At 32.0% G+C, this 12,597-nt stretch overlaps 1 protein-coding gene across 1 annotated transcript; it reads right to left on the reverse strand.

The window, feature by feature from the left end:
• Positions 1 to 6,966: 6,966 nt before the first annotated feature.
• LOC124538381 lies at positions 6,967 to 8,165 on the reverse strand. Its single transcript, XM_047115425.1, has 3 exons — positions 7,891 to 8,165; positions 7,564 to 7,633; positions 6,967 to 7,344 (listed from the first exon to the last, which is right to left on the reverse strand). Exons 1-3 carry the CDS (start codon positions 8,137 to 8,139, stop codon positions 7,043 to 7,045), a joined length of 621 nt encoding a protein of 206 aa, XP_046971381.1. The 5' UTR covers positions 8,140 to 8,165; the 3' UTR covers positions 6,967 to 7,042.
• Between the last annotated feature and the right edge of the window lie 4,432 nt (positions 8,166 to 12,597).

The raw sequence follows: 12,597 nt of genomic DNA on the forward strand, positions 1-12,597 counted from the left end.
AAAACCCTCTCCTTAATGGAAGAGGAGGCCTTATCCTAGCAGTGGAAAATTGACAGGCTGTTACTTTAAGCATTATAGAATACAAGCGACCCGTCCCAGCTTCTCACGGATAAAATACAGATAATAAATATACTACAGATGATGTGTTTTAAACGACATCACTTTAGGAACTTCTGAAATTATCAGTGTTTTATTTAATATTTCGTCCATGTATTATACACAAAAACCTTCCCTTCGAATCAACAAAGTCGCTTACCGCTTTCTGTCTCTATGTATGTTAAGATCATTAAAATTATACGATGGATTTAGATGAATTTTTTTTCAATAAATAGGTTTATACAAAAAGTAAGATTTATGTGTATAATGAATACATGCACACTATAGTAGAAACACTGATTATTATTTTAGAAGTTTCAAAAACTGATGTCACAAATAAACATTATTTTGCGCCTACATTGCAAACGCTAAACCCTAGGAGATAGAACAAAATAATGTAGTACGGTATTGTACACCTTAAAAAAGGTCTTCATAAAAGTCCGTGATGGTATATGTCTACCTTTTAGGGAGCACACACAATAATAATTTTATCCTTTACTTTATGCGAGCAATAATAGCTTATTTTTAAAGCGATTTTAGCAATACAGCATTAATACTTTTCCAAGTACCTTAAATACCTTGTGTATTAAATTTAATATAGATCAATATGGTCCTTTTTTAGTACCAGAATTGCTCCCGTGCGAAGCTAGGACGGGTCACTAGTAGGTATATCACTAGTATAATATAAAATAAAAAATATTAATAAAGCCTTAAAGTTACAATGAGCACTTATACAAAGCAACATCATTTACTTAGAAGCTAAAACGAATTTGTTAATAAAGGAAAGTAGTTAATTTACTCGTTCCACGTGAACTGAAAAACTTTTAATACATAAAACTTTCGTGCATTCAAAATTACTAAAAATCTGAGTACATTGTTGTGTAAAGTTCTAGTTTGAATTCCACGCAGTCTCCGTTGCGTCGCGCAATAAAATATTTCATTACTGCGTGAAACATCCGCCGGTAGCGAGGTGCATTTTTTTATTCAGTTTTATTTTCGACTGCCCACTACATTGACATTCTACTATATATATAAATATAGGTATTTCTATGTATAACGGAGCGCGTTTTATTTGTTTGTGTATTTCATAATTAATGGTTAGAGTAATTAATTGTTAAATAACTTTTTTGTTCCATTTGATGTCGAAACGCTTGGCCCTTGGAGTAGTGGTGTAAAAATCTTCATCAAAAGTATAACACCTCGCCTCATTGCCTCCACTGGTCTCAAGAGAGCTGGATCATTTGTTGTCCAGAGGATCGGAATTGCGATTCAACGGGGACATTCTGCTAGTATTCTTGCCACCATTTCGAGTGATCAGATTGTACAGCAACTAGTTTTAGTTCATATTTGTAAATATTTAAGCATTTAATGTTATTAATTCTTTAGAGTAGGTAATAATAGTAGCCAATAATATTTGATGGCTGATTTACTTTCAAGAGCGGATCAAACCGAATGGATATGTAAGCAGCACGGCAAAGCGTGTCGTTATTATTTGATAAGCGTCTCGAATGAGATGGTGACTTGCTAATACATTTTACTAAAATAGTTTTCCAAATGTTAGGTCAACTTGCAAACCCACGTATTCGGCATCCTATTCCTCCGACATATATATATCATATGCCATGGCAGTTGATTTAAAATTTTGAAAATTTGAAAATTTGAAAATTTAAAATAAACAACAAGCCGAGCTACGAATTAAACATCATGTGGGTGTCGAAAAGGCGATTATTTAAATATTTTTGTTACGTTCATAAATATTATCAGCATTTATCACCTCGACAATCTTTATGGCGGGAATTCAACCCACCAGTAATAACATTCCCGGGGAAATTCGCGTAAAGCAGGCGGTTGGTTATAAAAATCTGCCAAATCCCTTTCTTATAGGAGATAGCCCAATATTTAGAACGCTTGAATCTTAAACGAAGATTGTGTTTTGAAATACAGACAAGTAGTACCACGTTGTTAACTTAAACTTTCAGTTATCTTTTTAATTCTTAACAGTAAATAAACCTTATTATTAAAATACATTTTTTATAGTTATTTTTTTTTTTTTGAAAAAACAATACCACTAAGAGAAACTATACATCCAGAATATATGATGAGTGGTATTAAATATTCTACCAGTATTCAGATACAACTGTGATCCGGTTTGAAGGGAAAGTCAGCCAGCGCTATGACAGGCATAAGGCACGTAACATCTTGGTGACCATCATGATTCACACATAACAAATAATCTGATCACAGGTCTCGCCAGAAACATTTGCACTTAATTCCAGGCAGCAAGCAGCTTTTAATTTGTGCTCATTGCCCAGTCACTATAATTATAATAATCATAAAGAAAACTATTGATACAATTACTAAATGTTGATTTATAAGTACAAAATAATTTGAATAGGATTTGGCTTCTATGAGATCTCAAAACTTTTTACGATGGAAAGACTGTATCGTGAGACTTGACATTTTTTACATTTAATGTTTTTTGTGGCATATTTCTACAGCGTGTCTATTGGCAATCGTGTTGGTAAGTGTACTAACAGGCGGCCCGTTTGCTGCCTATATCATAAACGACAACTTATTTACTTAACTGTATCAATACCAATGTAACTCGAATATACACAATAAAACGTACAATGACATATCTACGTACTTGTTATCTTGGCCCCAGTATTCACATATAATCCACAGTTCGTTGAACGTTGGCGCAGACCCTCAACATACTACACGCTTCATATTTCTTGTGCAATACGCTGCGGTATTCAGTCTTAGGATATATTTCGGTTCTAGTAGATGTATAGTTTATTATAATTTTGGTAACCTCGAAATCACAAGAAGTCTTATTAAACTTGTCAAAATGAGCGCTGATATTTATTTATGACACTATACAATTATAGACTTTTAGTATAAATTATACTATGTACAGTCAGAGTAAGAAAACTTTCGTCAGTTTTCAAATTCATCTCTTTATCAAGTCTTAAACTTAAGAGTTTATAGAAATGAGGGTACGAAGGATAGGTACCTTTTGAATCTAAACATCACGCGACGAGACGAGATATATCATTCTTGACCGGTAAAGCAGATTATCGCTCATACTGAGCACACGAAAATAGGTCTTATGGTGACGAACCCTTTCGTACCCCGATTGTAAAAAATCATTACCTTTGTCTTAAGATCCAATACTGAATTGATGTGTGTATGAACAGGCTCATTATTCTAGATAGTAATGTGTCCTATTCGCAACATCATAACTGTGGAAAATTTCAGCCCAATCATTTCGACCCACGTAACAACATCAAATAAAAACATCTATGCAAGAATAATGAATATGAAAAAAAGGTGTAAGTTTACAAAATTTAAAATCAATCGCGTGATATGGGTATAGTGAGAAGAGCTTGGAATTGTTATAAAATTTAGTTGCAAGATTTTACCAAATTCGACAGTTAGTTTGATATGTTTTTTTATAAATTAATCAAACAAAATACAGTTCAAAATAGTTTAAAATAGTTCACAAATATTTAAGGGAAGAGTATGTTATTTAATAAAGAACTTAAATATGCAATCTATTACAATAACGGCATGCTATTTAATTAAAACATAAAGGTAAGCGCTTACGCCTTATTCAAATTAACCTGTATAGTACTGGTATCAATAAATAAACGTAACGTGTAAATATCAATTAGAAGCGCATATGTTTTCATAAATTCGTTGGTTTGTGCATCATATATATAATAACAACATCCTACCCACCTCTCCGCAGTTCGCTTAACAAACTAGTTTGTTAAATGTTTCGGGAGTTAGGCATTGCTATTATGGCATGTTCATTGAACCTCGTTAATAATTATTAATATTAAGAAGTTTGCATAACAGCGTTTTCGTATGTATTATATAATATAATTAAATGTTATGTAAGCGTATTGGTAGCACAATCGAGTGTAGTGCGTACGTGACTCTTATAATGGGATGGATAATATTTCCCTTTTCTTAGGAGTTATTACATTTATTCCTATTCGTGTAAGCAGGTGCCCCGAGCCTATTCGCAAAGTAACTGTTATTTTTATCCAATTGCAAAAAATAGTTTATTAATTCATTCTCATTTTCTGAGTATGTTTTTCGTTAAGCTATACCTATTCAATTCTTAATGGATCGGTTATATCTCGAGAATTATCTTATCTAAATTAAATAAAAAAGAACCTTAAAAGGAATCTTGATAGACAATTAATCAACATCTGGTAAACAATAAACTTCTGTTCTGTGTTTATAAGTAAAAGTAAAGTAACTTATTTTTGGTAGAGAGAGAGAGAGAGTAAAGCGCAGCGGCGATGGCATGAGAAAGCCTCACGTCATACGAGATGTCATAACATACGACATTTGTTCCCTGAGACGCGCCAATAAATATTTCAAATTAAAAAATCTCTAGGGACTCATTTAATCACAAATAAAGTAAAGGACTGTGTAAAAGGGATCATCTATATCTGCATAATTAAATAAAGTTCGCGCGTCGAAACTCAAGCCAACATTAATAAAATATGCACGTCCTGCGATTTGAGCAACGATTTCAGTGTTAGACAGAGTTCCAAATTGGAAACCTGTTGAAGACCGTCAACCGTTTTGCTACTGTTGTTTAATTTAAAAGAAATACCTGCTCATAGTGAGTGTTTACTATTCTGGAGTGAAATAGGGGCTGATTGTATGTGGTCAAGATTTCCTTGCATGTTTTATCATCAGTCAACCTCATTCTCCTGTCGGTAATAGTCGGTCTATTCTTTTGGATAGACATAAAATAATCGTACTTTAAATTTTATTAGTAAATTAAGGATTTGATCTTGAACTACTTTTTTAGGAATTGAAATTTGATTTCGCTAATTTAATTTTATGGATAAAGTTAAGATTTGATGTTAATATATTTTCAAGTATTGAGTTTACTTTCATCAACAGATCAATTCGCTCGTACTCTGCTATTGCGTAATACTAGTACATTAAATTATTATTTAACGTACATATTTTAATTATAAAAGCTCGGAAACTGAAAAATAATGATTTCTCGAATATCTATTCGAATATTTTGTTTCATATCTGAAAATACAATCCTCAGTTTATAACACTACGAACCAAATATACCTAACTTTTATTTTTTTATTTATTCATTCGCATAAACATTAAAAAAACGTCTTTATTGTGAATGCGCAAATATTTTCATACATTGTAGTTGTCCGAGCGAAGTCATCTTCTTCGACAAATACGGATAAAAATGCAACAAACACATAAAAATCTAGATGATACATTTGAGAAATTATACGAAAACCACGAAGATATGAAACCTTACCTTACACATCGTAATTACTTACAAATGTCACCTTACCTATCACTAATTAAAAAACGCATTCAACAAAAATAATATACATGACAAGAAAAAACGTTATAAAGATTACGATGACAAGAATTAAATGTAGTAAAATATATTTTATTTATTGTTACTACTTTTGCTTTCCTTTTATAAGACAGCAACAAAATCTTAAACAAATGTGAAATTTCAAGACACATCTTGCTTCCCTAAGTTCCAGTCGGTTCTATTGGCTATCTGGACATCTGTTGGCATTCTGCAGTGTTTACATTTCATTTCTCGGAGCAACAAACGGCGTAGTCAGAGGGATGCGCGCGCAGAGATCGCAATTCTGATAGCTTTGAGCTCGTAATCGAGATCAACGAGCACACTTCGTAGTGAAAAGTCGTTGTACCGCTCTTTACAACAGCTACATATTAGTTTTTAAAAAACAACTGTTAACTTTGTTGATTTTAAAGACTCTCTGTGAAGAAACACAAAAAGAAAATTGTTATTTATTTTAGTACAACCACAAACGAAACTCTTTTAATTAAAATTTTCTATCAAATTACACAATGGACTATTGCTTTGTTGCAATACTTCCACATATTAGAATACAGAATAACTATATCGTAAGTAGTATTTAGTATATAATTTATGAAGTCCGAATATTGTACAGTTCGAAACACTCACCTCTCGTATGCCAGAGGGAACAATAAATCCGGAAGTAAGTCCAATACACAGAGGAACTAAAACAACGAGAACGTTTCTCATTTTCCAGTATTACGAAACGAATAGAAGCTAGAAATATTTCTGTCGCTCCGGTATAAATCGCTTTGAGAGTGTGTTCTTAGTAACAACTCTTCGTTAATGACCACAGACAGATATCAAGCCAATCAAGACCGCGTTGTTATGTAATAAACAAAGGCGGTAATAAAAAACTGTTATTCCAATAACCTTAACAAAATATCTGTAAAATTATTCATTTTTAAAGAAATTAATTGGATTTTTGCGTTGAGCAACCTCTATTATATATATATTCATTAAATCCATTTTAAATGCTGTTAATAATATGACCTAGTTATTTTTTTTCTAAAACGACACATATGTGTTTATGAAGTATCCGCAAGCAGATCTGTGTCAAATTTCGTTCAGATCCGTTAAGCATTCTAATGTGATTAAGTTATCAACAATTTGCATGAAATTGTTTTTATTAATTAATGACCTACATATTTATATGTTTAAGATTTAGGAAAATTGTACCAATATTTTACCTATATTTGATTTGTATTTTTAAATGTTAAAAAAGAATAACTACTGAATTTCTTGCCGGTTCTTCTCGGTAGAATCTTCTTTCCGAACCGGTGGTAGCTTCACCAAATCAAATCAATTACAATTAAGTACATTATATTTTAATTATAGTTAAGTAATTTTACAATTAAGTTCATTGTAAAATGACGATTCAAAAGTGCTTGTAAAAGCCCACTTGAATAAAGTTTATTTTGATATGATTTGATTTGAATAATGTTTTGTGTAAAAAAAAAAAAAACATATTTCTGAGTATGCAAATTTTATTACATAATAATTCAAATATGATAATTCATGAATGTTTTTTTAACTTGCATTTACTTAGAAAATTCCAAGCATAGCCTTAGCTTCGAGCAGGATAAGCTCAACATCGATTCCGTTATCTCTCAAGATTGTGACTTCGTTCAAGAATGTCTCGTTCTCCCAGAGAGCGCTGTACAACTCATTCCATTCCTCGGTCTCAAAGCTTTCCATGGCGCTTCTGAATTCATCATCTTCAGCCATTTTCTGTTCATAGAGAGCAGTTAATCTCGCCTTGGGGAACTCATCGATGCAGTCTCTGATAAAAGATGACATATCACGGCCGCTGACCGAATGACGAAGAGTTCTTCTCTGAACGTCATCTGAAAAAAGATATTCTATTTTATCTACTGTGATATGCGTTATTTGATAAGTACGATAAGTTCACTATTGCTTTAAACTCAAGATAATATCATAAATCTTGCCTGTATTTTATTTTTAACATACAGTTCAATTTAAATTACTTTTCTTACAAAATTTAAGAGTATTTGCGGTACTCATAGTTTAACCTTTCGTTAAAACAATATAAATAGTATACTTACCAACAAAGTTGTTGATAGCGTTAATGAAGTAATTAATGTCGATGTTATGGGTCTCGAGGTAGTCGACAACCTGGAATAAAAAGGATTTTTATACTGTAATGAATACTTTATAATAATTTTATATAAGATTTTGTTTATGATCTATTTAGTCATTTATTGACAGTGGGTAGACGCCTTGTGCTTTAAACACACAACCATTTAAACCTACAATATTTTATTTAGCAGGTAAAAAGTATGAAGTATGAGTATGTGAATACGTAGACCGGCTTGCACGATTTTGCTGCCTACATTTTATATATATCTTTATTATATCAAACATTTACTTACAGCTTTGAATTCAGGTAAGTCTTCCATCTCGTAAACCAGATTCCTGAAGTTAGGGGTGACCAGGTAATCGAGGGACGCTTGGAACTCTTCGAATTCCAAGTAATGTTCCAACAAGTGGTTTATGTCATCACCAGCTTCTTCCCCAATAATTCTGGAGAACTCTTCGAAATATTCATGGAACAGAGCTCTCGGTTGGGGAGCTGAACACGCGACAGCAACAAGAGCGAGGAATGCGATGGCGACCTTCATCTTGTGAGGATATTTTTTCAGTGTCAATCCAATGAAAAATCATCTCTTATATACCCTGTATGATGCTGATAGTGATGAAGATATGATATCAGGTGTGAGTGACACCAGATTTGGTTTTTCACTCACTCAGACGAATCATGCGAGTTGCTTAAATCTAATCTTGCAAAGATGATACCTTAATAACTTAAGTTCGTAAATAATAAATTTATTTGATTAATATTAATTAATATTTATTAAAGTAAGCCAAAAAAAATAGTTTTGTACCTACGCGATAGGTAAGGCTCGTATTTGTCAGCAATTTATCACCAATGTTCTGAACTAACCGAAATAAGGGGCTCATAGACTCTTATTCCGAAGATTAACATGCTCCTATAGCCGGCGATTCGCCATCAGTGTTCTATATCCATTATTAAAAATATAAAAAGTAGAAGAATTACATTTTATATTAAGGCTATTTAAGACTTTTAAAATGTAATACATTTTATATCAAGGCTATTCAAGACTTTTATAATTAAATTATATCTCCATAAAATTTTGGGATCATTCCATTTTTCATTATTTAACGTACATACATACTTAACGATCCTCGGTCTAAAGATATGGAATTTGATAATAATAGTTCTACCTGTTTTAAGAACCGAATTGTTCAAAAATTTTAATCATCTCTTGATGCTACAGACTGCGTAACTACATAGTATTAACAAAATTTACGCCAATATACAAAAAATGTTTACCATTTGTTTTCTATGTCGTCTTGGGTCTGGGTGTTTGTGGTACCGTCGTTACTTCTGATTTTCCATAACACAAGCGCTTTAGGTACTTATATTGGGATCAGAGTAATGTATGTGATGTTGTCTCATATTTATTATTATATTACACTTTTAGCAACGGTTTTGTTCAACTATTATACCCTTATTGACTTACAACAACAAAAGCCTGTAAATTCCCACTGCTGGGCTAAAGGGCTCCTCTCCCTTTGAGGAGAAGGTTTGGAACATATTCCACTATGCTGTTCCAATGCGGGTTAGTGGAATACACATGTGGCAGAATTTCTATGAAATTTGTCACATGCAGGTTTCCTCACGATGTTTTCCTTCACCGCTGAAAACGAGATGACTTATAAAGACAAATGAAGCACATGAAACAGCGGTGCTTGCCTGGGTTTGAACCCGCAATCATCGGTTAAGATGCACGCGTTCTAACCACTGTGCCATCTCGACTCTATTGATTTAAAAAGTAGGTATTTATGATTCGTTTGTAATTTTTATGTTTTTTCAGAAATCTTTAATTATGAAACGAATTGATAACAACAATGAAAATACCTGGTTATGTATACAATAGTTATTTATTATACTCATCAGAGAATTTTGGAAAATACATATGACCGAAACTTACCGAAAAATGATTTCGTATACAAATGTTATAAGGAATACAAAAGCATATAATGTCTAATTAAAATTACGTCGGAATCAGGTATCTAAAATAAATAGCAATTACATGATAATAAAATACATTTTTCTATGCATTTGGTTAAATATATTTTCATTTTAGTTTCTTTCGTCATTACAATGGCTCACAGGCCATCTCTTTTATAAACTTTAATAATTTATAAAAAATAAAAATTGAAAATCAAATGCTCATTATATGATTTATAATTAAGATTAAAATGATTATAGTTCTAAAAAAATTAACTTTTTAACTATTAAATTAAAATAATCTATCTATAATTCGAGGGGATAACTTAGTAATGTTCAATCAACATAATATATATAAATTTTTCTTATATATACATATATCTAATCATTAAATAATCTTCATTTCGTAGCGTTACCTTAAAGGGTAAATCTGTTGTTTGTGTCTATTGTTCTAAACATATAATTTTGTAATAATATAAAATGTGTAATATATTTTTTATGTGTAATATTTTTCATTTGCGATTTATTTAGTTTTACATTTACACTTCTTATTGAATACCATACGGCTCTTCGAATTATCTTTGAGAATATATTCACCGCAAGTTGGACAATGGTGTAATCCGGAGCTATCGGTACGACCAATATTTTCTGTTTCATGAGCTTCATTCACTGTGGTACCTTTAATTAATCTCTCTACTGGTTTTTGAACATCGTTACTGTTACCATTAGACAGCTTTTTATTATCATTTATCAAATACATTCCGTCATTTGGATTGACAATTGCGTCAATAGTCTTCCCACTAGGGTAGGCTAATTTAAACGAATTTTTATTAGACACACTTTGTAATATACATTGTTGTACATCACGAAAATGGTGTACATCCGGTTTTAAATTATCTTTAGTCGCCTTTCGAGCAATTTCAATATATGGCTTTAAAAAAGGCTTTATATAAGAAACCAAATATTTTCTTTGTCCTCTAGAATAGCTTCTAGCATTGTTATATTTGAAATTACTGTCATAAATTTTATTAAAACCTATGTCCTCTGTTACAGTATTCTGATTTTCTGGTTTGCTTAATATTAGATTGGAGTCATCTACATTTTTATCTGTATTCGTAATTCCAACTGAAATTCGACGATGAAATTCGTCTAAACTATTGTTTTTATTCAGGGTATAAGTTGCACGTGTCTTATCGTCATCATTCAGTTCAGGCACTACGTTAACAATGAAACGGTTACTAAAAGGTTGTTTAGCCCTTTGCTTTATTAAGACAAACGATCTTTCATTTATGTTATTGTCCTTCTTAGACGTGTCGTCATATAGATCTTTTTCCAATTTATTGCTCATATTATTTTTATTACATAGAGTTTTTGATTTATATATCGTTTCATCAAATCCCTTAGTTAATCTAGTTGTTTCGAATTTCGGCTTAGTTTCTCTTGTTCTAATATGATTTACATTTATATTAGTTAAGTCATCGTCGAATACCTGGAATGTCAAAAAAAAATCTCCAGCAAACTTATGTTACATAGCTGAAGAAAAAGATATCTTACAGCATCGTTGATATTAGACTACACTAATATCAGTACTAGATTTATAATTTACTAGTAGTCGCCCCCGATTGTTCGGCAAAAAAAGGAGTGTTAGGCAAAAAATGTCTATAATCTTTCTTGGAGTTCATGTTTGCTTTATACCAAATTTCATCAAGTTCGGTTCAGCGGTTTGGTCGTGAAAGAGCGACAGGCGAGTTTGAATATTATATAATTGGAAACACTCACCTCTCGTATGGCAATGGGAACTATAAATCCGGACGTAAGGCCAATACACAGAGGAACTAAAACAACGAAAACGTTCCTCATTTTCCAGTATTACGAAATGAACAGAAGCTAGAAATATGTTTGTCGCTCCGGAATAAATCGCTTTAACAGTGTGTTTTTTTGAAACAACTCTTCGTTAATGACCACAGACAGATATCAAACTAATCAAAGCGACGATGGTATATTATAGACAATGGCGAGATGAAATAAACAAAAGCAAATAACTAATAATATAAACAAAACAAGAGCGACGTGCGTTTCAATTGTTGTACACCACCGATGACAATTATTTTGTAAATTTTGTAGCATAACAACTACTGCACTGTAAATCAAACAAATTTCATATGATCACATCTTTACTTAGATAGAAAGAAAATATACTTAAATTGCCAAAATGTTAACAAAATATTTAGTGTAATGAAAATGATTGTTGTTTGGGTAAACCCAGACCTTAATGCATGTAAGTACATGCAATTAATGTTGTCTTAGATTTTCGCAATTATTACACATTGAAATAAAACTAGTTTTAACGGATTTAAATCGCGTATATTAATTATTTTTATCATCCCGACGTTTCGAGCACTTTACAGCGTTCGTGGTCTCGGGTAGACCCAGTCAGTCTACCCGTGACCACGAACGTCGGGATGATAAAATAATTAATAGGTATACGCGATTCAAATTCGTTAAAACTAGTTTTATTTCTACATGGAATAAAATTAATATTATTATAGTTTATAGTAATATTCTAAATTGTTTATTTTGTGACAAAATTCAGACATTTCATCTTCGTTTTGCTTTAAGATCGTGGCTTTGTTCGAAACATCTCGGTCTCCCAGATAGCGCTATTCCCCTCTTTCTATTCCTCAGTGTCTAAGCTTTCTATATCTTGTCTAAGCTGATAATTATCAGCCGTTTTCTCTTCGTACAGAACAGTTACTTTATCCTTAATTTAATGCTATACGCTGATGCAGACATATCAAGGCTACTGATCTGGTGAATCAGACTTATTCTGAAAAGGTTTTTGCAACAAACACATAAGAAAAATCCTTTATATGTCTTCCATGATACGGACGTCAACATCGGGTAATAAAATTGTTTTGATGTAACTTTGTGAAATTGACTATTTATAATTCGATATCGACCGATATGAAATTTTGACGCACTGTTGCTTTGTAAAACACTTGGTTTAAAAATGCGGTAAATTCTGTGATACCTCAGAAAAACT

Source organism: Vanessa cardui, chromosome 20 (assembly GCF_905220365.1).
Source record: "Vanessa cardui chromosome 20, ilVanCard2.1, whole genome shotgun sequence".
NCBI lineage: Eukaryota > Metazoa > Arthropoda > Insecta > Lepidoptera > Nymphalidae > Vanessa > Vanessa cardui.

Excerpts from the sequence above, each read along its gene's own strand:
- LOC124538381 (XM_047115425.1), bottom strand. The coding sequence starts at position 8,139 with ATGAAGGTCGCCATCGCATTCCTCGCTCTTGTTGCTGTCGCGTGTTCA. Across the intron at positions 7,634-7,890 it reads ACTTACCTGAATTCAAAGCT|GTTGTCGACTACCTCGAGAC; the intron begins GTAAGTAAATGT and ends TTTTTATTCCAG. Across the intron at positions 7,345-7,563 it reads CGCTATCAACAACTTTGTTG|ATGACGTTCAGAGAAGAACT; the intron begins GTAAGTATACTA and ends ATCTTTTTTCAG.